Source organism: Bombina bombina, chromosome 6, assembly GCF_027579735.1.
Source record: "Bombina bombina isolate aBomBom1 chromosome 6, aBomBom1.pri, whole genome shotgun sequence".
NCBI classification, from domain to species: Eukaryota; Metazoa; Chordata; class Amphibia; order Anura; family Bombinatoridae; genus Bombina; species Bombina bombina.
In genome coordinates this window covers 211827730-211854796 of record NC_069504.1, presented here as the reverse complement: position 1 = coordinate 211854796, position 27067 = coordinate 211827730, and the positions used below count along the sequence as shown (strand labels likewise).

General features: G+C 40.1%; 1 protein-coding gene across 1 annotated transcript in view; it reads right to left on the bottom strand.

Moving 5' to 3' along the window:
- PPHLN1 (periphilin 1) overlaps positions 1–27067 on the bottom strand; it is a 385299-nt gene that overhangs the window by 203858 nt on the left and 154374 nt on the right. The window contains exon 9 of the mRNA XM_053716731.1: positions 26533–26673. Within this exon, the coding sequence (XP_053572706.1) occupies positions 26533–26673 (141 nt within the window). The remainder of the gene's footprint in view (positions 1–26532; positions 26674–27067) is intronic.

The window sequence follows — 27067 nt, the reverse complement described above, 5'->3', positions numbered from 1 at the left end:
TCTGCCATAAGTCCCGTGTAGTGGCATCTATTGGAAACATTTTTCTAAATATAGGAGGTGGGGAAAAGGGCACACCGGGCCTATCCCACTCCTTACTAATAATTTCTGTAAGCCTTTTAGGTATTGGAAAAACATCAGTACTCACCGGCACTGCATAGTATTTATCCAGCCTACACAATTTCTCTGGCACTGCAATTGTGTCACAGTCATTCAGAGCAGCTAATACCTCCCCAAGCAATACACGGAGGTTCTCAAGCTTAAATTTAAAATTAGAAATCTCTGAATCAGGTCTCCCCGATTCAGAGACGTCACCCACAGACTGAAGCTCTCCGTCCTCAGGTTCTGCATATTGTGACGCAGTATCAGACATGGTTCTTACAGCATCTACGCGCTCTGTATCTCGTCTAACCCCAGAGCTATCGCGCTTGCCTCTCAATTCAGGCAATCTGGATAATACCTCTGACAGGGTATTATTCATGATTGCAGCCATGTCCTGCAAAGTAATCGCTATGGGCGTCCCTGATGTACTTGGCGCCATATTAGCGTGCGTCCCTTGAGCGGGAGGCGAAGAGTCCGACACGTGGGGAGAGTTAGTCGGCATAACTTCCCCCTCGACAGACTCCTCTGGTGACAATTCTTTTATAGATAAAGACTGATCTTTACTGTTTAAGGTGAAATCAATACATTTAGTACACATTCTCCTATGGGGCTCCACCATGGCTTTTAAACATAATGAACAAGTATCCTCTGTTTCAGACATGTTTGTACAGACTAGCAATGAGACTAGCAAGCTTGGAAAACACTTTAAAGCAAGTTAACAAGCAATATAAAAAACGTTACTGTGCCTTTAAGAGAAACAAATTTTGACAAAATTTGAAATAACAGTGAAAAAAGGCAGTTACACTAACAAAATTTTTACAGTGTATGTAACAAGTCAGCAGAGCATTGCACCCACTGGCAAATGGATGATTAACCCCTTAATAACAAAAACAGAATAATAAATGACAAAAACTTTTTTTTTTTTTTTTAAAACACAGTCACAACAACTGCCACAGTTTTGTTACCCTCCTCAAACACGACTTTGAAGCCTTTTGAGCCCTTCAGAGATGTCCTGTATCATGCAGAGGGAAGCTGAATGTCTCTGTCAGTATTTTTATCTGCACAGAAAAGCACTAAAAAAGGCCCCTCCCACTCATATTACAACAGTGGAAAGTCTGAGGAAACTGTTTCTAGGCAAAAATCAAGCCAGCCATGTGGAGAAAAACTAGGCCCCAATAAGTTTTGTCACCAAACATATATAAAAACGATTAACATGCCAGCAAACGTTTTATATTACACTTTTATAAGAGTATGTATCTCTGTTAATAAGCCTGATACCAGTCGCTATCACTGCATTTAAGGCTTAACTTACATTAATCCGGTATCAGCAGCATTTTTCTAGCAAATTCCATCCCTAGAAATATGTTTACTGCACATACCTTATTGCAGGAAAATCTGCACGCCATTCCCTCTCTGAAGTTACCTCACTCCTCAAAATATGTGAGAACAGCAATTGATCTTAGTTACTTCTGCTAAGATCATAGAAATCACAGGCAGATTCTTCTTCTATTACTGCCTTTGATGAAACAGTACACTCCGGTACCATTTAAAAATAACAAACTTTTGATTGAAGTTAAAAAACTAACTATAATACACCACTCTCCTCTTACTACGTCCATCTTTGTTGAGAGTTGCAAGAGAATGACTGGATATGGCAGTGAGGGGAGGAGCTATATAGCAGCTCTGCTGTGGGTGATCCTCTTGCAACTTCCTGTTGGGAAGGAGAATATCCCACAAGTAATGGATGATCCGTGGACTGGATACACTTAACAAGAGAAATTAGGCCTCTCCCACTCCGGAGTTGTGAGGCCTACAAAAATCACTTCTAAGTGACCAAATTTATGCCATGTGGATAATAACCCCAGTAAAACACTCCAAAGTGCCCAGCTGACTCCAATGAGTATTTTTTAATAAATAATCGATTACCCTGCCTTAGTGTCAACCAGCCTATTTAGCCCTGTCATGTAAGCATTTAATTTTATACTAAGTTTCAGAACATAGCTTACCCTCCCCACATGGGGATCTTGTCAGTCTTCTAGCATTATCTAAGTTTTGTCTAGAAATAAATGTCTGAACATACCTCATTGCAGTCAAGCCTGCAAACTGTTCCCCCCAACTGAAGTTTTCTGGTACTCCTCAGCCCTGTGTGGGAACAGCAGTGGATTTTAGTTACAACATGCTAAAATCATTTTCCTCTCAGCAGAAATCTTCATCACTTTTCTGCTAGAGAGTAAATAGTACAAACCGGTACCATTTAAAAATAAACTCTTGATTGAAGATATAAAACTACAATTCTAACACCATATTCACTTTACCCTCCCTGAGAGAGAACCTAGTGCGTTAACGCGGCAAAGAGAATGACTGGGGGGTGGAGCGAGGGGGGGGGGGAGCTATATGGACAGCTCTGCTGTGTGCTCTCTTTGCCACTTCCTGTAGGGAAGGAGAAGATCCCACAAGTAAGGATGAATCCGTGGACTGGATACACCTTGCAAGAGAAATACTATTTTATGTAAAAATGAAAATTCATTTTGAAATGATGTACAAATAAAACTATTTAATATAAATTCAAAGCACATTATTTTCCCAATTGTAAAATTAGTTATCCTGCCTCGGCTAGTGGGCTGAACTGGAGTGTTCCAATGGCGTAGCTGAAAGTTGTCTTACAGGTCTCAGTATAATCTTTAAACATTTTCCTCCAAGTAGATTTTCCTGTTTTATCTCGCAAACTGAAAGATGGTGAGACTGTGTTAAACTACGCAAAGCACTTAAAAAAACTAACATAAAAGCACATGCATAAAAAAATAAAGGCAATTATAAGACACACAATGCAAACACAGTAATTTGCATTGGCTGAAATATTTAATTTTCATAGTGTGCCCTATACTAACTTTGCTCACCCCAATAAAGTTTCCCTTTCCAGTGAACTACATAAAGTTATATGGGAGGCATTTTGCAACTTGCTGGTACAGCCACCAACTCCCCTTATAATAGGCTGTTGGAGAGATGTACAAAATTGCTACTAAGAAAAATGATGAAAACAGAATTTATGCTTACCTGATAAATTACTTTCTCCAACGGTGTGTCCGGTCCACGGCGTCATCCTTACTTGTGGGATATTCTCTTCCCCAACAGGAAATGGCAAAGAGCCCAGCAAAGCTGGTCACATGATCCCTCCTAGGCTCCGCCTACCCCAGTCATTCGACCGACGTACAGGAGGAAATATGCATAGGAGAAACCATATGATACCGTGGTGACTGTAGTTAGAGAAAATAATTCATCAGACCTGATTAAAAAAAAAAAAACCAGGGCGGGCCGTGGACCGGACACACCGTTGGAGAAAGTAATTTATCAGGTAAGCATAAATTCTGTTTTCTCCAACATAGGTGTGTCCGGTCCACGGCGTCATCCTTACTTGTGGGAACCAATACCAAAGCTTTAGGACACGGATGAAGGGAGGGAGCAAATCAGGTCACCTAAATGGAAGGCACCACGGCTTGCAAAACCTTTCTCCCAAAAATAGCCTCTGAAGAAGCAAAAGTATCAAATTTGTAAAAAAAGTGTGCAGTGAAGACCAAGTCGCTGCCTTACATATCTGGTCAACAGAAGCCTCGTTCTTGAAGGCCCATGTGGAAGCCACAGCCCTAGTGGAATGAGCTGTGATTCTTTCAGGAGGCTGCCGTCCGGCAGTCTCATAAGCCAATCGGATAATGCTTTTAAGCCAAAAAGAAAGAGAGGTAGAAGTTGCTTTTTGACCTCTCCTTTTACCAGAATAAACAACAAACAAAGAAGATGTTTGTCTGAAAACTTTAGTAGCCTCTAAATAGAATTTTAGAGCACGGACTACGTCCAAATTGTGTAACAAACGTTCCTTCTTTGAAACTGGATTCGGACACAAAGAAGGTACAACAATCTCCTGGTTAATATTTTTGTTGGAAACAACTTTCGGAAAAAAAACCAGGCTTAGTACGCAAAACCACCTTATCTGCATGGAACACCAGATAGGGTGGAGAACACTGCAGAGCAGATAACTCAGAAACTCTTCTAGCAGAAGAAATTGCAACCAAAAACAAAACTTTCCAAGATAATAACTTAATATCTACGGAATGTAAGGGTTCAAACGGAACCCCTTGAAGAACTGAAAGAACTAGATTAAGACTCCAGGGAGGAGTCAAAGGTCTGTAAACAGGCTTGATTCTAACCAGAGCCTGAACAAACGCTTGAACGTCTGGCACAGCTGCCAGCCTTTTGTGAAGTAAAACAGATAAAGCAGAGATCTGTCCCTTCAGAGAACTTGCAGATAATCCTTTCTCCAAACCTTCTTGTAGAAAGGATAGAATCTTAGGAATTTTTATCTTGTTCCATGGGAATCCTTTAGATTCACACCAACAGATATATTTTTTCCATATTTTATGGTAAATCTTTCTAGTTACAGGCTTTCTAGCCTGAATAAGAGTATCTATTACGGAATCTGAAAACCCACGCTTTGATAAAATCAAGCGTTCAATCTCCAAGCAGTCAGTTGGAGGGAAACCAGATTCGGATGTTCGAATGGACCTTGAACAAGAAGGTCCTGTCTCAAAGGTAGCTTCCATGGTGGAGCTGATGACATATTCACCAGGTCTGCATACCAAGTCCTGCGTGGCCACGCAGGAGCTATCAAGATCACCGAAGCCCTCTCCTGATTGATCCTGGCTACCAGCCTGGGAATGAGAGGAAACGGTGGGAATACATAAGCTAGGTTGAAGGTCCAAGGTGCTACTAGTGCATCCACTAGAGTCGCCTTGGGATCCCTGGATCTGGACCCGTAACAAGGAACCTTGAAGTTCTGACGAGAGGCCATCAGATCCATGTCTGGAATGCCCCATATTGAGTTATTTGGGCAAAGATTTCCGGATGGAGTTCCCACTCCCCCGGATGGAAGGTCTGACGACTTAGAAAATCCGCTTCCCAATTTTCCACCCCTGGGATGTGGATAGCAGACAAGTGGCAGGAGTGATCCTCCGCCCCTTGAATTATCTTGGTCACTTCCTCCATCGCCAGGAAACTCCTTGTTCCCCCCTGATGGTTGATATATGCAACAGTCATGTTGTCTGATTGAAACCTTATGAATTTGGCCTTTGCTAGATGAGGCCAAGCTTTGAGAGCATTGAATATCGCTCTCAGTTCCAGAATGTTTATCGGGAGAAGAGATTCTTCCCGAGACCATAGACCCTGAGCTTTCAGGGGTTCCCAGACCGCGCCCCAGCCCACCAGACTGGCGTCGGTCGTGACAATGACCCACTCTGGTCTGCGGAAGCTCATTCCCTGTGACAGGTTGTCCAGGATCAGCCACCAACGGAGTGAATCTCTGGTCCTTTGATCTACTTGAATCGTCGGAGACAAGTCTGTATAATCCCCATTCCACTGTCTGAGCATGCACAGTTGTAATGGTCTTAGATGAATTCGTGCAAAAGGAACTATGTCCATTGCTGCAACCATCAATCCTATTACTTCCATGCACTGCGCTATGGAAGGATGAAGAACAGAATGAAGTACTTGACAAGAGCTTAGAAGTTTTGATTTTCTGACCTCTGTCAGAAAAATCCTCATTTCTAAGGAATCTATTATTGTTCCCAAGAAGGGGACTCTTGTTGACGGGGACAGAGAACTTTTTTCTATGTTCACTTTCCATCCGTGAGATCTGAGAAAGGCTAGAACGATGTCCGTATGAGCCTTTGCTTTTGACAGAGACGACGCTTGAATCAGGATGTCGTCCAAGTAAGGTACTACTGCAATGCCCCTTGGTCTTAGAACTGCTAGAAGGGACCCTAGTACCTTTGTGAAAATTCTCGGAGCAGTGGCTAATCCGAATGGAAGTGCCACAAACTGGTAATGCTTGTCCAGAAAAGCGAACCTTAGGAACTGATGATGTTCCCTGTGGATAGGAATATGTAGGTACGCATCCTTTAAATCCACCGTGGTCATAAATTGACCTTCCTGGATGGTAGGAAGGATCGTTCGAATGGTTTCCATTTTGAACGATGGAACCCTGAGAAATTTGTTTAGGATCTTGAGATCTAAAATTGGTCTGAATGTTCCCTCTTTTTTGGGAACTATGAACAGGTTGGAGTAAAACCCCATCCCTTGTTCTCCTATTGGAACTGGATGAATTACTCCCATCTTTAACAGGTCTTCTACACAATGTAAGAATGCCTGTCTTTTTATTTGGTTTGAAGATAATTGAGACCTGTGGAACCTTCCCCTTGGGGGTAGTTCCTTGAATTCCAGGAGATAACCCTGAGAAACTATTTCTAGTGCCCAGGGATCCTGAACATCTCTTGCCCAAGCCTGAGCAAAGAGAGAAAGTCTGCCCCCCACCAGATCCGGTCCCGGATCGGGGGCCATCCCTTCATGCTGTTTTGGTAGCTGTGGCAGGCTTCTTGGCCTGCTTACCCTTGTTCCAGCCTTGCATCGGTCTCCAGGCTGGTTTGGGTTGAGAAGAATTACCCTCTTGCTTAGAGGATGTAGAATTAGAGGCTGGTCCGTTTCTGCGAAAGGGACGAAAATTAGGCTTATTTTTAGCCTTAAAGGACCTATCCTGAGGAAGGGCGTGGCCCTTTCCCCCAGTGATGTCTGAAATAATCTCTTTCAAATCAGGACCAAACAGTGTTTTACCCTTGAAAGGGATGTTAAGCAATTTTGTCTTGGAAGACACATCCGCTGACCAAGACTTTAGCCAAAGCGCTCTGCGCGCCACGATAGCAAACCCTGAATTTTTCGCCGCTAATCTAGCTAATTGCAAAGTGGCATCTAAAATAAAAGAGTTAGCCAATCTAAGTGCTTGAACTCTGTCCATAACCTCCTCATACGAAGATTCTTTATTGAGCGACTTTTCTAGTTCTTCGAACCAGAAACACGCTGCTGTAGTGACAGGAACAATGCATGAAATTGGTTGTAGAAGGAAACCTTGCTGAACAAACATCTTTTTAAGCAAACCCTCTAATTTTTTGTCCATAGGATCTTTGAAAGCACAACTATCTTCTATAGGAATAGTAGTGCGTTTGTTTAGAGTTGAAACCGCCCCCTCGACCTTGGGGACTGTCTGCCATAAGTCCTTTCTGGGGTCGACTATAGGAAATAATTTCTTAAATATAGGGGGAGGAACAAAAGGTATGCTGGGCCTTTCCCACTCCTTATTTACTATGTCCGCCACCCGCTTGGGTATAGGAAAAGCATCGGGGGGCACCGGAACCTCTAGGAACGTGTCCATCTTACATAATTTCTCTGGAATGACCAAATTGTCACAATCATCCAGAGTAGATAATACCTCCTTAAGCAGTACGCGGAGATGTTCTAGTTTAAATTTAAATGTTACAACATCAGGTTCAGCTTGTTGAGAAATTTTTCCTGAATCTGAAATTTCTCCCTCAGACAAAACCTCCCTCCTGGCCCCTTCAGATTGGTGTGAGGGTATGTCAGAACAGTTATCATCAGCGTCTTCTTGCTCTTCAGTGTTTAAAACAGAGCAATCACGCTTTCTCTGATAAGTAGGCATTTTGGATAAAATGTTAGCAATAGAATTATCCATTACAGCCGTTAATTGTTGCATGGTAATAAGTATGGGCGCACTAGATGTACTAGGGGCCTCTTGTGTGGGCAAAACTGGTGTAGACACAGAAGGGGATGATGCAGTACCATGCTTACTCCCCTCATTTGAGGAATCATCTTGGGCAATATCATTATCTGTGGCATCATTGTCCCTACTTTTTTTGGACACTATGTCACAATTATCCATATATTTAAATGGGGAGAAACCTTGGCTTTCATACATATAGAACATCGCTTATCTGATGGTTCAGACATGTTAAACAGGCTTAAACTTGTCAACAAAGCACAAAAAACGTTTTAAAATAAAACCGTTACTGTCACTTTAAATTTTAAACTGAACACACTTTATTACTGAATATGTGAAAAAGTATGAAGGAATTGTTCAAAATTCACCAAATTCACCACAGTGTCATAAAGCCTTAAAAGTATTGCACACCAAATTTGAAAGCTTTAACCCTTAAAATAACGGAACCGGAGCCGTTTTTACATTTAACCCCTATACAGTCCCAGGTATCTGCTTTGCTGAGACCCAACCAAGCCCAGAGGGGAATACGATACCAAATGACGCCTTCTATAAGCTTTTTCAGTGGTTCTTAGCTCCTCACACATGCATCTGCATGCCTTGCTCTCCAAAAACAACTGCGCATTAGTGGCGCGAAAATGAGGCTCTGCCTATGACTAGAAAAGGCCCCCATCTGAAAAAGGTGTCCAATACAGTGCCTGCCGTTTTTTTAAAACAATCCCCAAGATTATAATAACTATAAGAGTTATAATCTGCCAAATATGTTTAGTAAAGTAATCGTTTTAGCCCAGAAAAATGTCTACCAGTTTTATAAGCCCTTATGAAGCCCTTTATTCTTTTACTTAAACTAAGAAAATGGCTTACCGGTCCCCATAGGGAAAATGACAGCCTTCCAGCATTACAAAGTCTTGTTAGAAATGTGGCCAGTCATACCTCAAGCAGAAAAGTCTGCAAACTGTTTCCCCCAACTGAAGTTACTTCATCTCAACAGTCCTGTGTGGAAACAGCAATCGATTTTATTAACGTTTGCTAAAATCATCTTCCTCTTACAAACAGAAATCTTCATCTCTTTTCTGTTTCAGAGTAAATAGTACATACCAGCACTATTTTAAAATAACAAACACTTGATTGAAGGATAAAAACTACATTTAAACACCAAAAAACTCTTAGCCATCTCCGTGGAGATGTTGCCTGTGCAACGGCAAAGAGAATGACTGGGGTAGGCGGAGCCTAGGAGGGATCATGTGACCAGCTTTGCTGGGCTCTTTGCCATTTCCTGTTGGGGAAGAGAATATCCCACAAGTAAGGATGACGCCGTGGACCGGACACACCTATGTTGGAGAAAGTGTTTATATTTTAATATACATTTTTAGAAATTTAATTCAAGACACATGCGGGTTTTGGAAATATAGAGTGAATCTTGAAGCTCTCATAAAGAATGTTAGGTTTGGAAAATGTTATCCTCATAAAAAATATGATTAAAATCTAAAAAAACAATTGTGTATTGGCAGTTTTTAGCAAACGTTCTCACTTCAACATGTGTGTGGTCCCCACCCAACTGATAATACTGTTTTAATGTCCTTTTAACTTCAAATCTCAAAGCAAATCAAGCCCAGCTTGTTAAAATTACAGAGAATAACATCTTTTTCAGGGTGCATCAGTGTGATGGAAATCATTCATCACTGTGAAATCTCTTCTCACTTTTTAGACTGGAAATTTTTCATAATCCATTTTGGCAGCAACATGAGCAATATATGGAGGTGATACATGAACTGTGAAGGACAAACACTTTTAAAAATAAGAATTTGCCCTTAGCTGCCTCCTTATGATGCTTCGTTATAGAATTAGCACTGTATGGCCACTCTTACATTGGACTTTTGATGTGACCATTCTGCTAATAGCACTTGGTAATGTACCTGTATTTTGACATAGGTCATGCAATGTACCGTTCTTATATTGTGCAAGGTTTCTGTTTTGTATTTTCCTTTCGCTGTAATGACCTAAGCACACAATAAAAGATACTTAAAAGTAAAAAAAAAAAAAAAAAAAAAAAAAAGTATTTGCCAATGAGTTATAGCAGGGGCCAACATCTTTTTAGGAGAGCCATTGTAATACTATAAAAGTGACCTGGCATGCCATCCTCATTTTTTTTAATTAGGTTTGATAATTAAAAATAAATAATATTTTAGTTCCACTCCCACATCTAACCTCAGATCTAAGACCGTTGAATCACCTGGCTAATCCATTATCTCAATATCCCCTTGGCTGAATTGTTTCTTCTGAGCATAATGTGTTGCGGTGAGTTGGGTCACACTATCAAACAACCAGGCATTAATGTGAAAATGGTAACAACCAAAAGCAGTGCCAGCCTTTAACGCATAACGCCAAGTGCTGTTAAACATCACTTTCGTGTCACACATGCCATATGTTGCTGACCCCTAGCTAGAGGAGGAGCATAGTATATTCTGAATTCTCTTTCCAATGTCTGCACTACTGGTAGAATACATTTGTTCTCTTGTGATTCTGTAAAAGGGTAATGTGTGTCAACACCCTGGTATATCATCAAGACAAGTGGATTTATGTATGCTTGTTTGTTTACATCAAAAGTCTGTGTAGAAGAAGAGTCTCAGCCTGCTGCCAGCAAAGGAGTTGGACAACAAACCTCTATGGGAATTTAATGGAAAAAAGGAAACTCTATAGCTAGGCCTCTTAAGCATAAACGCTATGCTCCAGCTTCACAATAAATAATATAGATTAGTAAAAGTGCACAATCTTTTCAAATGATGGGGTGCACTGGATTGTTTCATTTATTCCAAATTTAAAAGATGAATATATATATATATATATATATATATATATATATATATATATATATATATATATATATATATATATATATATATATATAGTGTTCCATGCCGGTGGCATTATGACAACTCTGCTCCATGCTTATTTGCTCACACTTTTATCTCCCATGATTTGATAATCTGCTGCATCTACCACCCCAAAGTAACCTAGAAAGGAAGATTAATGCCATTAAATATAGTAGAATTGCATAATTAACAAATGAGTAATACAAATAAATAAATACAATAGCACTTACACTGAATTTCAAATGAGCAATATTTTCCTTCCATTTCCCTGCACCCTTTGTCATGTGACAGATATCAGACTCATATGTGCATAGTGTGAACTCTTGCACATAGTAGGATCTGGCACCTCAAAGGTGCGCATATAAAGAGACTGTACCATTTGTTTATTAGAACTAAATTAGAATTATTATTTTTTTTAAATTGCATGCTCTGTTTCAATCTTGAAAGTTTAATTTGGACTTTACAGTCACTTTAAGCGCCCCACAATACTTTTTCTTATTCCACTGACAGGGCTTGTGTGGCCCATTGCAGTAGTTCCCAAACCTTTTCAGATCACAGCCCCCTTTGTTCTATAAACTCACCATCTGCACAACCCCTAATAAGGTTAATGACACAATACAAACTAAAGGAGTAACAAACCTATTCATTTTTTTTTAATTGTATTATATCTTTATTGTCTATATCTTCTGATGCTAGGGTTTTAAAGTTAATAGTCATTGTGCAAGAGTCTTATAAAGCACATTTAGTAATTACTAATTGATAAAGTGATACCAGTTTCCAGTCTCTACTTTCATGTTGCTTAGCAGGGGTGCTAAATCGCCAGAGTCAGAGATCTGCAGTTGGTTGTACTACTGCAATAATAAATCAGCTTTATAGTAAGTGTATTCCACTTCCCAAAGTTATCTAGTGCACCACCAGATTATCTGATGACATAAGACTTAAAGGGACAGTCAACTCAAAAAATGTTATTGTTTAAAAAGATAGATAATCCCTTTATCACCCACTCCCCCGTTTTGCATAGCCAACATGGGTATATTTATTATCTATTGACTTGCATTTTATCCAATTAGTGCAATGTCTGCCACAACCCACGGGCATTAGTACAATGTTATCTATATGGCTCACATGAACTAGCACTCCCCTGTTGTGAAAAGCTAATAAAAAAGTATGTGATAAGAGGCTGTCTGTAGTGGCTTAGAAACAGGCAGAAATTAAGAGGTTTAAATGTTATAAAGTATATTAATATAACAATGTTAGCTATGCAAATCTGGGGAATTGGTAGTAAAGGCGTTATCCATCTTTTTAAACAATAACAATTTTAGTGTTGACTGTCCCTTTAAAGGCAACATGCCTTTGCTGTGCTTCCTGCTACTACACAATGATTTTAAACTTTGCAGTTAATGTTAATAGTGCATGCTAATGTACAGCGCTGGTAAAACAAAGAAGACAAGCCTATAGTATAAATGGCTACAATTTATAATTTTGAGAGAAAAATGTAAATTAAACCTGAATTATCATAAAGGAAAAAGCCTTGGCAAAGAGAATTAAAACATCAAATACACACAGGGAAAACATAATTTATGTAAGAACATACCTGATAAATTAATTTCTTTCATATTAGCAAGAGTCCATGAGCTAGTGACGTATGGGATATACATTCCTACCAGGAGGGGCAAAGTTTCCCAAACCTCAAAATGCCTATAAATACACCCCTCACCACACCCACAATTCAGTTTAATGAATAGCCAAGTAGTGGGGTGATAAAGAAAGGAGTAAAAAGCATCAACAAAGGAATCTGGAAATAATTGTGCTTTATACAAAAAAATCATAACCACCATAAGAAAAGGGTGGGCCTCACTGACTCTTGCCAATATGAAAGAAATGAATTTATCAGGTAAGTTCTTACATAAATTATGTTTTCCTTCATGTAATTGGCAAGAGTCCATGAGCTAGTGACGTATGGGATATCAAATACCCAAGATGTGGAAATCCACGCAAGAGTCACTAGAGAGGGAGGGATAAAAATAAACAACAGCCATATGCTGAAAAATTAATTCACAACCCAAAATATAAGTTATTCTCATAAAGAAAAGAAAAACTTAAAATATCAGCAGAAGAATCAAACTGAAACAGCTGCCTGAAGAACTTTTCTACCAAAAACTGCTTCTGAAGAAGCAAAAACATCAAAACGGTAAAATTTAGTAAATGTATGCAAAAAAGACCAAGTTGCTGCTTTGCAAATCTGATCAACTAAAGCTTCATTCTTAAAAGCCCACGAAGTGGAGACTGATCTAGTAGAATGAGCTGTAATTCTCTGAGGCGAGGCCTGACCCGACTCTAAATAAGCTTGATGAATCAAAAGCTTTAACCAAGAGGCCAAGGAAATAGCAGAAGCCTTCTGACCTTTCCTAGAACCAGAAAATATAACAAATAGACTAGAAGTCTTTCTGAAATCTTTAGTAGCTTCAACATAATATTTCAAAGCTCTCACCACATCCAAAGAATGTAAGGATTCTTCCAAAGAATTCTTAGGATTAGGACACAAGGAAGGGACAACAATTTCTCTACTAATGTTGTTAGAATTCACAACCTTAGGTAAGAACTTAAATGAAGTCCGCAAAACCGCCTTATCCTGATGAAAAATCAGAAAAGGAGATTCACAAGAAAGAGCAGAAAGCTCAGAAACTCTTCTAGCAGAAGAGATAGCGAAAAGGAACAACACTTTCCAAGAAAGTAGTTTAATGTCCAAAGAGTGCATAGGCTCAAATTGAGGAGCCTGTAACGCCCTCAAAACCAAATTAAGACTCCAAGGAGGAGATATTGATTTAATGACAGGCTTAATACGAACTAAAGCCTGAACAAAACAGTGAATATCAGGAAGAGTAGCAATCTTTCTGTGAAATAAAACAGAAAGAGCAGAGATTTGTCCCTTCAAAGTACTTGCAGACAAACCTTTATCCAAACCATCCTGAAGAAACTGAAAAATTCTAGGAATTCTAAAAGAATGCCAAGAGAATTTATGAGAAGAACACCATGAAAACAGAATTTATGTTTACCTGATAAATTTCTTTCTCCAACGGTGTGTCCGGTCCACGGCGTCATCCTTACTTGTGGGATATTCTCTTCCCCAACAGGAAATGGCAAAGAGCCCAGCAAAGCTGGTCACATGATCCCTCCTAGGCTCCGCCTACCCCAGTCATTCGACCGACGTTAAGGAGGAATATTTGCATAGGAGAAACCATATGGTACCGTGGTGACTGTAGTTAAAGAAAATAAATTATCAGACCTGATTAAAAAACCAGGGCGGGCCGTGGACCGGACACACCGTTGGAGAAAGAAATTTATCAGGTAAACATAAATTCTGTTTTCTCCAACATAGGTGTGTCCGGTCCACGGCGTCATCCTTACTGTTTCCGCCTGAGAATCCCTGGACCTGGACAGGTATCTGGGAAGTTTCTTGTTTAGATGAGAAGCCATCAGATCGATTTCTGGAAGACCCCACATCTGAACAATCTGAGCAAACACATCCGGATGGAGAGACCACTCCCCTGGATGTAAAGTCTGACGGCTGAGATAATCCGCCTCCCAATTGTCTACACCTGGGATATGAACCACAGAAATTAGACAGGAGCTGGATTCCGCCCAAAAAAGTATCCGAGATACTTCTTTCATAGCTTGGGGACTGCGAGTCCCACCCTGATAATTGACATATGCCACAGTTGTAATATTGTCTGTCTGAAATCAAATGAACGGTTCTCTCTTCAACAGAGGCCAAAACTGAAGAGCTCTGAGAATTGCACAGAGTTTTAAAATATTGATTGGTAATCTCGCCTCTTGAGATTTCCAAACCCCTTGTGCTGTCAGAGATCCCCAAACAGCTCCCCAACCTGAAAGACTCGCATCTGTTGTGATCACAGTCCAGGTCGGCCGAACAAAGGAGGCCCCTTGAACTAAACTCTGGTGATTTAACCACCACGTCAGAGAGTGTCGAACATTGGGATTTAAGGATATTGTGATATCTGTGTATAATCCCGGCACCATTGATTCAGCATACAAAGCTGGAGAGGTCTCATGTGAAAACGAGCAAAAGGAATCGCGTCCGATGCTGCAGTCATGAGCCCTAAAACTTCCTTGCACATAGCCACTGAAGGGAATGACTGAGACTGAAGGTGCCGACATGCTGCAACCAATTTCAAACATCTCTTGTCTGTTAGAGACAGAGTCATGGACACTAAATCTATCTGGAAACCTAAAAAGGTGACAATTGTCTGAGGAATCAAGAAACTTTTTTGTAAATTGATCCTTCAACCATGTTTTCGAAGAAACAACACTAGTTGATTCATGTGAGATTCTGCAGAACATAAAGACTGAGCTAGTACCAAGATATTGTCCAAATAAGGGAACACCGCAATACCCTGTTCTCTGATTACTGAGAGTAGGGCTCCCAGAACATTTGAAAAGATTCTTGGAGCTGTTGCTATGCCAAATGGAAGAGCAACAAATTGGTAATGCTTGTCTAGAAAAGAGAATCTCAGGAACTGATAATGTTCTGGATGAATCGGAATATGAAGGTAAGCATCCTGCAAGTCTATTGTAGACATATAATCTAGTCCTTGCTGAACAAAAAGGCAGAATAGTCCTTATAGTCACCATCTTGAAAGTTGGTACTCTTATATAACGATTCAAAATATTCAGATCCAGAACTGGTCTGAATGAATTTTTTTTCTTTGGGAAAATGAATAGATTTGAATAAAACCCCAGACCTTGTTCCTGAAAAGGAACCGGCATGATTACACCTGAACCCTCCAGGTCTGAAACACACTTCAGGAAAGCCTGAGCTTTTACTGGATTTACTGGGATGCGTGAGAGAAAAAATCTTCTCACAGGAGGTCTTACTCTGAATCCTATTTGGTACCCCTGAGAGACAATGCTCTGAATCCATTGATTTTGGACAGAATTTGCCCAAATATCCTTGAAAAACCTTAATCTGCCCCCTACCAGCTGAGCTGGAATGAGGGCCGCACCTTCATGCGGACTTAGGGGCTGACTTTGGTTTCTTAAAAGACTTGGATTTATTCCAACTTGAGGAAGGCTTCCAATTGGAAACAGTTTCCTTGGGGGAAGGATTAGGTTTTTGTTCCTCATTTTGACGAAAGAAACGAAAACGATTAGAAGCCTTAGATTTACCCTTAGGTTTTTTATCCTGAGGCAAAAAAAACAGAATTTATGTTTACCTGATAAATTACTTTCTCCAACGGTGTGTCCGGTCCACGGCGTCATCCTTACTTGTGGGATATTCTCTTCCCCAACAGGAAATGGCAAAGAGCCCAGCAAAGCTGGTCACATGATCCCTCCTAGGCTCCGCCTACCCCAGTCATTCGACCGACGTTAAGGAGGAATATTTGCATAGGAGAAACCATATGGTACCGTGGTGACTGTAGTTAAAGAAAATAAATTATCAGACCTGATTAAAAAACCAGGGCGGGCCGTGGACCGGACACACCGTTGGAGAAAGTAATTTATCAGGTAAACATAAATTCTGTTTTCTCCAACATAGGTGTGTCCGGTCCACGGCGTCATCCTTACTTGTGGGAACCAATACCAAAGCTTTAGGACACGGATGAAGGGAGGGAGCAAATCAGGTCACCTAAATGGAAGGCACCACGGCTTGCAAAACCTTTCTCCCAAAAATAGCCTCAGAAGAAGCAAAAGTATCAAACTTGTAAAATTTGGTAAAAGTGTGCAGTGAAGACCAAGTCGCTGCCCTACATATCTGATCAACAGAAGCCTCGTTCTTGAAGGCCCATGTGGAAGCCACAGCCCTAGTGGAATGAGCTGTGATTCTTTCGGGAGGCTGCCGTCCGGCAGTCTCGTAAGCCAATCTGATGATGCTTTTAATCCAAAAAGAGAGAGAGGTAGAAGTTGCTTTTTGACCTCTCCTTTTACCGGAATAAACAACAAACAAGGAAGATGTTTGTCTAAAATCCTTTGTAGCATCTAAATAGAATTTTAGAGCGCGAACAACATCCAAATTGTGCAACAAACGTTCCTTCTTTGAAACTGGTTTCGGACACAGAGAAGGTACGATAATCTCCTGGTTAATGTTTTTGTTAGAAACAACTTTTGGAAGAAAACCAGGTTTAGTACGTAAAACCACCTTATCTGCATGGAACACCAGATAAGGAGGAGAACACTGCAGAGCAGATAATTCTGAAACTCTTCTGGCAGAAGAAATTGCAACTAAAAACAAAACTTTCCAAGATAATAATTTAATATCAACGGAATGCAAGGGTTCAAACGGAACCCCCTGAAGAACTGAAAGAACTAAATTGAGACTCCAAGGAGGAGTCAAAGGTTTGTAAACAGGCTTAATTCTAACCAGAGCCTGAACAAAAGCTTGAACATCTGGCACAGCAGCCAGTTTTTTGTGAAGTAACACCGACAAGGCAGAAATCTGTCCCTTCAGGGAACTTGCAGATAATCCTTTTTCCAATCCTTCTTGAAGGAAGGATAGAATCCTAGGAATCTTAACCTTGTCCCAAGGGAATCCTTTAGATTCACACCAACAGATATATTTTTTCCAAATTTTGTGGTAAATCTTTCTAGTTACAGGCTTTCTGGCCTGAACAAGAGTATCGATAACAGAATCTGAGAACCCTCGCTTCGATAAAATCAAGCGTTCAATCTCCAAGCAGTCAGCTGGAGTGAAACCAGATTCGGATGTTCGAACGGACCCTGAACAAGAAGGTCTCGTCTCAAAGGTAGCTTCCAAGGTGGAGCCGATGACATATTCACCAGATCTGCATACCAAGTCCTGCGTGGCCACGCAGGAGCTATCAAGATCACCGACGCCCTCTCCTGATTGATCCTGGCTACCAGCCTGGGGATGAGAGGAAAGGGCGGGAACACATAAGCTAGTTTGAAGGTCCAAGGTGCTACTAGTGCATCCACTAGAGCCGCCTTGGGATCCCTGGATCTGGACCCGTAGCAAGGAACTTTGAAGTTCTGACGAGAGGCCATCAGATCCATGTCTGGAATGCCCCACAGCTGAGTGACTTGGGCAAAGATTTCCGGATGGAGTTCCCACTCCCCCGGATGCAATGTCTGACGACTCAGAAAATCCGCTTCCCAATTTTCCACTCCTGGGATGTGGATAGCAGACAGGTGGCAGGAGTGAGACTCCGCCCATAGAATGATTTTGGTCACTTCTTCCATCGCTAGGGAACTCCTTGTTCCCCCCTGATGGTTGATGTACGCAACAGTTGTCATGTTGTCTGATTGAAACCGTATGAACTTGGCCCTCGCTAGCTGAGGCCAAGCCTTGAGAGCATTGAATATCGCTCTCAGTTCCAGAATATTTATCGGTAGAAGAGATTCTTCCCGAGACCAAAGACCCTGAGCTTTCAGGGCTCCCCAGACCGCGCCCCAGCCCATCAGACTGGCGTCGGTCGTGACAATGACCCACTCTGGTCTGCGGAATGTCATCCCTTGTGACAGGTTGTCCAGGGACAGCCACCAACGGAGTGAGTCTCTGGTCCTCTGATTTACTTGTATCTTCGGAGACAAGTCTGTATAGTCCCCATTCCACTGACTGAGCATGCACAGTTGTAATGGTCTTAGATGAATGCGCGCAAAAGGAACTATGTCCATTGCCGCTACCATCAACCCGATCACTTCCATGCACTGAGCTATGGAAGGAAGAGGAACGGAATGAAGTATCCGACAAGAGTCTAGAAGTTTTGTTTTTCTGGCCTCTGTTAGAAAAATCCTCATTTCTAAGGAGTCTATAATTGTTCCCAAGAAGGGAACCCTTGTTGACGGGGATAGAGAACTCTTTTCCACGTTCACTTTCCATCCGTGAGATCTGAGAAAGGCCAGGACGATGTCCGTGTGAGCCTTTGCTTGAGGAAGGGACGACGCTTGAATCAGAATGTCGTCCAAGTAAGGTACTACAGCAATGCCCCTTGGTCTTAGCACAGCTAGAAGGGACCCTAGTACCTTTGTGAAAATCCTTGGAGCAGTGGCTAATCCGAAAGGAAGCGACACGAACTGGTAATGTTTGTCCAGGAATGCGAACCTTAGGAACCGATGATGTTCCTTGTGGATAGGAATATGTAGATACGCATCCTTTAAATCCACCGTGGTCATGAATTGACCTTCCTGGATGGAAGGAAGAATAGTTCGAATGGTTTCCATCTTGAACGATGGAACCTTGAGAAACTTGTTTAAGATCTTGAGATCTAAGATTGGTCTGAACGTTCCCTCTTTTTTGGGAACTATGAACAGATTGGAGTAGAACCCCATCCCTTGTTCTCTTAATGGAACAGGATGAATCACTCCCATTTTTAACAGGTCTTCTACACAATGTAAGAATGCCTGTCTTTTTATGTGGTCTGAAGACAACTGAGACCTGTGGAACCTCCCCCTTGGGGGAAGTCCCTTGAATTCCAGAAGATAACCTTGGGAGACTATTTCTAGCGCCCAAGGATCCAGAACATCTCTTGCCCAAGCCTGAGCGAAGAGAGAGAGTCTGCCCCCCACCAGATCCGGTCCCGGATCGGGGGCCAACATTTCATGCAGTCTTGGTAGCAGTGGCAGGTTTCTTGGCCTGCTTTCCTTTGTTCCAGCCTTGTATTGGTCTCCAAGCTGGCTTGGCTTGAGAAGTATTACCCTCTTGCTTAGAGGACGTAGCACCTTGGGCTGGTCCGTTTCTACGAAAGGGACGAAAATTAGGTTTATTTTTTGCCTTGAAAGGCCGATCCTGAGGAAGGGCGTGGCCCTTACCCCCAGTGATATCAGAGATAATCTCTTTCAAGTCAGGGCCAAACAGCGTTTTCCCCTTGAAAGGAATGTTAAGTAGCTTGTTCTTGGAAGACGCATCAGCCGACCAAGATTTCAACCAAAGCGCTCTGCGCGCCACAATAGCAAACCCAGAATTCTTAGCCGCTAACCTAGCCAATTGCAAAGTGGCGTCGAGGGTGAAAGAATTAGCCAATTTGAGAGCATTGATTCTGTCCATAATCTCCTCATAAGGAGGAGAATCACTATCGACCGCCTTTATCAGCTCATCGAACCAGAAACATGCGGCTGTAGCGACAGGGACAATGCAAGAAATTGGTTGTAGAAGGTAACCCTGCTGAACAAACATCTTTTTAAGCAAACCTTCTAATTTTTTATCCATAGGATCTTTGAAAGCACAACTATCCTCTATGGGTATAGTGGTGCGTTTGTTTAAAGTGGAAACCGCTCCCTCGACCTTGGGGACTGTCTGCCATAAGTCCTTTCTGGGGTCGACCATAGGAAACAATTTTTTAAATATGGGGGGAGGGACGAAAGGAATACCGGGCCTCTCCCATTCTTTATTAACAATGTCCGCCACCCGCTTGGGTATAGGAAAAGCTTCTGGGAGCCCCGGCACCTCTAGGAACTTGTCCATTTTACATAGTTTCTCTGGGATGACCAACTTGTCACAATCATCCAGAGTGGATAATACCTCCTTAAGCAGAATGCGGAGATGTTCCAACTTAAATTTAAATGCAATCACATCAGGTTCAGCCTGTTGAGAAATGTTCCCTGAATCAGTAATTTCTCCCTCAGACAAAACCTCCCTGGCCCCATCAGACTGGGTTAGGGGCCCTTCAGAGATATTAATATCAGCGTCGTCATGCTCTTCAGTATCTAAAACAGAGCAGCCGCGCTTACGCTGACAAGTGTTTATTTTGGCTAAAATGTTTTTGACAGAATTATCCATTACAGCCGTTAATTGTTGCATAGTAAGGAGTATTGGCGCGCTAGATGTACTAGGGGCCTCCTGAGTGGGCAAGACTCGTGTAGACGAAGGAGGGAATGATGCAGTACCATGCTTACTCCCCTCACTTGAGGAATCATCTTGGGCATCATTGTCATTATCACATAAATCACATTTATTTAAATGAATAGGAATTCTGGCTTCCCCACATTCAGAACACAGTCTATCTGGTAGTTCAGACATGTTAAACAGGCATAAACTTGATAAAGTACAAAAACGTTTTAAAATAAAACCGTTACTGTCACTTTAAATTTTAAACTGAACACACTTTATTACTGCAATTGCGAAAAAAACATGAAGGAATTGTTCAAAATTTATCAAATTTTCACCACAGTGTCTTAAAGCCTTAAAAGTATTGCACACCAAATTTGGAAGCTTTAACCCTTAAAATAACGGAACCGGAGCCGTTTTAAACTTTAACCCCTTTACAGTCCCTGGTATCTGCTTTGCTGAGACCCAACCAAGCCCAAAGGGGAATACGATACCAAATGACGCCTTCAGAAAGTCTTTTCTAAGTATCAGAGCTCCTCTCACATGCGACTGCATGCCATGCCTCTCAAAAACAAGTGCGCCACACCGGCGCGAAAATGAGGCTCTGCTTATGCTTTGGGAAAGCCCCTAAGGAATAAGGTGTCTAATACAGTGCCTGCCGATATCATTATATCAAAATACCCAGATAAAATGATTCCTCAAGGCTAAATAAGTGTTAATAATGAATCGATTTAGCCCAGAAAAAGTCTACAGTCTTAATAAGCCCTTGTGAAGCCCTTATTTACGATCGTAATAAACATGGCTTACCGGATCCCATAGGGAAAATGACAGCTTCCAGCATTACATCGTCTTGTTAGAATGTGTCATACCTCAAGCAGCAAGAGACTGCACACTGTTCCCCCAACTGAAGTTAATTGCTCTCAACAGTCCTGTGTGGAACAGCCATGGATTTTAGTTACGGTTGCTAAAATCATTTTCCTCATACAAACAGAAATCTTCATCTCTTTTCTGTTTCTGAGTAAATAGTACATACCAGCACTATTTCAAAATAACAAACTCTTGATTGAATAATAAAAACTACAGTTAAACACTAAAAAACTCTAAGCCATCTCCGTGGAGATGTTGCCTGTACAACGGCAAAGAGAATGACTGGGGTAGGCGGAGCCTAGGAGGGATCATGTGACCAGCTTTGCTGGGCTCTTTGCCATTTCCTGTTGGGGAAGAGAATATCCCACAAGTAAGGATGACGCCGTGGACCGGACACACCTATGTTGGATAAACTCCCTTCCCCCCAGTAACAGTTGAAATAATAGAATCCAACTGAGAACCAAATAAATTATTACCTTGGAAAGAAAGAGATAGTAATATAGACTTAGATGTCATATCAGCATTCCAAGATTTAAGCCACAAAGCTCTTCTAGCTAAAATAGCTAAAGACATGGATCTAACATCAATTTTGATAATATGAAAAATTGCATCACAAATAAAATGATTAGCATGTTGTAGTAAACGAACAATGCTATACAAGTCAGAATCCAATTCTTGTTGCGCTAAATTCTCCAACCAAAAAGTTGAAGCAGCTGCAACATCAGCCAAAGAAATTGCAGGCCTAAGAAGATGACCTGAATATAAATAGGCTTTCCTTAGATAAGATTCAAGCTTCCTATCTAAAGGATCTTTAAAGGAAGTACTATCTTCCATAGGAATAGAGGTTCGTTTAGCAAGAGTAGAAATAGCCCCATCAACTTTAGGGATCTGTTCCCAAAACTCTATTGAAATTGCTGGTAAAGGATACAATTTTTTAAACCTTGCAGAAGGATTAAAAGGAGTACCCGGCTTATTCCATTCCTTAGAAATCATATCAGAAATAGCATCAGGAATAGGAAAAACCTCTGGAGTAACCACAGGAGGTTTAAAAACAGAATTTAAAGTTTACTGGTTTTAATATCAAGAGGACTAGCTTCCTCAATATCCAAAGTAATTAACACTTCTTTTAACAAAGAACGCATATATTCCATTTTAAATAAATAAGTAGATTTGTCAGTGTCAATATCTGAGGAAGGATCTTCTGAATCAGATAGATCCTCATCAGAGGTGGATAATTAATTATGTTGTCGTTCATTTGAAATTTCATCAACTTTATGAGAAGTTTTAAAAGACCTCTTACGCTTATTAGAAGGCGGAAAAGCAGACAAAGCCTTCTGAATAGAATCAGTAACAAATTCTTTAAAATTCATAGGTATATCATGTACATTAGAAGTTGAAGGAACTGCAACCGGTAATGTACTATTACTGATGGACACACTATCTGCAAAAGTTTATCATGGCAACTAATACAAATGACATTAGGAGATATAATCTCCACAATTTTACAACAAATGCACTTAGCTTTGGTAGAACCGATGTCAGGCAGCAAAGTTCCAACAGATACTTCTGAGGCAGGATTAAATTGAGAAACCTTGCAGAATGTAAAATAAAAAACAACATATAAAGCAAAATTATCAATTTCCTTATATGACAGTTTCAGGAATGGGAAAAAATGCAAATAGCATAGCCCTTTGATATAGAAAAAGGCAAGAGGCAAACAGCAATAGGGCAAATAAATAATGAAAAATTTGGCGCCAAGTATGACGCACAACGTAACTTAAAATTGTTTTGGCGCCAACCATGTCCGGAAATGACACACTCCCGTCTCTAACGACGCAAACCTGTGTGAAACCTCTGCGTCAATTACGACGCCGGAAATGACGAACTTGCGTCAACGGACTTGCTTTTCGCGCCAAAAAATTATTGCTCCAAGAATGACGCAATAAAGTGTAGCATTTTGCGCACCCGCGGGCCTAAGTCAGCCCGCAATTTGAAACAAAGTAGTCAATTGAAAAAAAAGACTAAACCCCAGGTAAGAAAAAAATATTTCTTAAAGTGTCAGTAAACCTAAAAAATAATGTTATATAGTTCTGTACATAGTGCAGAATTATATAACATTATTTTAGTACTATTGTTATAAAAGCTTTTTTTCCCTTTGAATTTTTTAAAAATATGCCGCTTTTACTCAGCGCATCGGGCCAGCTGTATAGTCACAGCCCGGCCCGACTGCGCCATAACATTAAGTGCAGCTCGCTCCTGCTCTGTCTGACAGACCGATAACAGAGAACCTATGAAAAAGACCCCCGTTAGGAAAATCATTGCATTCAATAGGTGATACTCTCTTCACGTCCCTTTGACATTCGCTGTACTCTGAGAGGAATCGGGCTTCAAAATGCTGAGAAGCGCATGTCAAGGTAGAAATCTTAGCACAAACTTACTTCACCACCTCCATAGGAGGCAAAGTTTGTAGAAACTGAATTGTGGGTGTGGTGAGGGTTGTATTTATAGGCATTTTGAGGTTTGGGAAACTTTACCCCTCCTGGTAGGACTGTATATCCCATACGTCACTAGCTCATGGACTCTTGCCAATTACATGAAAGTTGTTTTACTTTGCTCAGGCAAAAGCACAAATTTGGAGCAATCCACTAAAATCCTCTTCCACTCCTTTCCTACGAGCACCCACTATGCTTATCTCGTTGCCCCCCTTCCACCTATTATGCCTATTAGTGCCCCCCTTAGTAATTCCACTCCCCCACCCCAGGGGGCAGTACTGCTTTAGTGCATCTTCATAAGAATTAGTTCTGTACAGAGGGCTTGTGTGGCATACTGTGCCAGTAAAAGTGCCCAGTGTTGATAAAAGCCAGATATTTTAAATGACCTGAATGTTATTAATTCAAATTTTGCAGCATTAGCATTCAGAGGCATTAAACCATTTAATGACCCAAAGGTTTAGCACTTGTCAGTAGTTATTCAGTTTACTGGTTAATTGTTGGAAACACATTTATGAAACCTCCACTTTCAAGTCTAAACGAGGAGAGAAAAGAACAATTTCAAAATGTTCCCAAGAAAGCCACTTGCATATAATTGAAAAAATGTAACTCGCTGAAAATAATCTGGATTTATTTAACAATAATGTAACCTCAATGTCATGTTATTCTGTGCACTTGATTTATTAAGTAATTCATTTTTTTTTACGCGCTGACAAATCAACACTATGGAATAATACAGCTATAAACCACCAGTTTTAAAGGAAATGGGAGCAAGATGGACAATTTTGAGTGGTTTTTAGTTACACATGCATTTTACTGTATTTTATGAGATAGTCGCAACTAAATGCTCTTTTTAAAAGGATCTACAATGTGCCAATTGATTCTTCTCAGCCTTGATAAAATGTTGTAGAGAATGAAAAAAAAAAAAAAAAAAAAAAAGATGTTTTGGTGTTGAGTAAAAAAAACAACTTTAAAATAAACAAACACAAATGTAGGATGTCTGTGTTCACGTTTTCTTCAATTATTTCATTTGAAATATAAAATACATAATATTTGGGCAGCTTAAATCATTATACCATGTAAAGTTTACTTTTCCTGGTCACAAACCACATTATTATTTTTTTAACAAATAAAAATAACATAAAAATATAAATTTATAATTAATTTATATAGAATTTTGCGGCACTATACAAATACATGATAATACTACTACTAATAGATCTGAAAATACAAAATAAAAAGGACCATAATCTACATATTTTACCAAGCAGGAGATCTAACTTTTCATTTGCGAACAAATCTAAAAGTACTTTTTAACAGAGTTTCTATGTTACAGCAGTGAATAAAATGTGACATACTGTAAATTCTGATGGATTTTCCTCAGCTGGAGGTCTCAGCCATACTTCTAGTTTCAACAGCAGTACAATAAAATATTTATTGAAAAGTATTAATATTTTATTCACATTTATTTATGTTGCTTGACTACTTCCTCTTGAGGTCTGTAAATTATTTTGCGTCCGCTCAATTCACTAGTCATTCTGAGATTAAATATTATTCTAATTTATATCCATCCCTTCTAAAGTATTCAGAGATGTTATTATACATAAGCTATCAAAACCATGTATGTCCCTTGGTGGTTGCAGTTATGCCCAAGAAATCAAAGTGCTTGTTACATCACAAGAAATGTTCTGTACAATTGCAGAAAGCCCAAATATTTGAAACTTTATTACCCGAATCTGTGTGTATTTAGGACTTTGACTTTAGAAACTAAATAAAACACTGTGTAGTAGCCCATCCAAGTAAATGTTAAATGTGTTTTCATCTTTCATCTTCTTATACAGTGTTCATTACCCAGTGGACTCATTAAATTAAATGTGTTAGCATGGTATCTCTCTTATTTTTTTTAGATTTGCTTTATGTATTTGGTCTTTCACTAGTTTTTGCAACAGCAGGAAAAAATACAAAGCTAAGAATGTGTGCCATAGTTTTTGTGGCCCCAAGAAAAAGAGGAACTAAAAATGTTCATTTTTTAAAATCTAAATTGTACTTCAAACCATCAAAATTATGAGCTTATCTAGAAAATAATCAACATTATCTAAAGCAGGAGGTTACTACTTTTAATAAGCAGAATATCTTGGTCTTAATTTACTGAAGTTGTGGCATGATAATAGTGAAAGCTTTTGTGCTAAAACAATACAAAGGACCAGTAATATGCCATTATTCATTATTGAATTTATAACCAAATAGGTGTAACTTTCCATTCCCACCTCCCCGTCTTTCAGCGCTGTTTCCAATTTTTTTCTCTAAAATAGTTGACTTTATTGTCTTGCTTTGTTTTTTTCTATGTACTCCCTTACTCTAATGTTCCAATTCCCAATACCACCCCCCCAAACACACACAATTACTTGCACCATATAAACTCAACCTCTCTTCCACACACAAGTACTGCTATAGTTTTAGATGAGTACAGAAAGCCTCATGTTTGCAAAATATTTGACAAATTCATAAATAAGGGTTCTTGACAGACTAAATTCAGTCCCCAATTATTCTGTATGGAATGTAATAGGCTGTTTGTGCAGTCTGTGATTGGTTTCATCTGCCACAACTTGTCATACAAAAGTTCTCTATAAATATAAGCTACGTACAAGACAAAGGGAAATATGAAGTAAAATAATTATTCCAGAACTTTCGCATCTTAGATATCAAACTAATTGTTTACACAAATATGAACATCATCGATGTGGAAGAAGATATCATGTGATCATCAGATTGACTCTTTAGCTTACAGTAACTTACCTCTTCGATTTCTTTTGTCTTTGTTGCAATTGCTTTTGTGCGGCTGCTATGTGGTGTGATTTCAAAAACTTCTGAATTTCCAGATGTATGAGCCTCAATGTCTGCAGATTGATCTTCATACATTTCAGAGGACTGCACAGCCTTATGAAACACACATTTACATAAAAAGTCAGTTAACAATATAACTACCAATTTAATCAATTACTTTTTCTACATAACTCTGCTATATAATATACAACAACTTGAAGCGACATGGTACTCCAAAAATTTGTTTATGAAACAGCAGCCATTAAAATGTGAAAAAACAGAATTTATGCTTACCTGATAAATTACTTTCTCTTGTGATGTATAGAGTCCATCCGAGTCCGGATTCATCCTTTACTTGTGGGGGATATTCTCCTTTCCAACAAGAAGTGGCAAAGAGAGCACACAGCAGAGCTGTCCATATAGCTCCCCTCCTAGCTCCACCCCCCAGTCATTCGACCGAAGGTTAGGAAGAAAAAGGAGAAACCATAGGGTGCAGTGGTGACTGTAG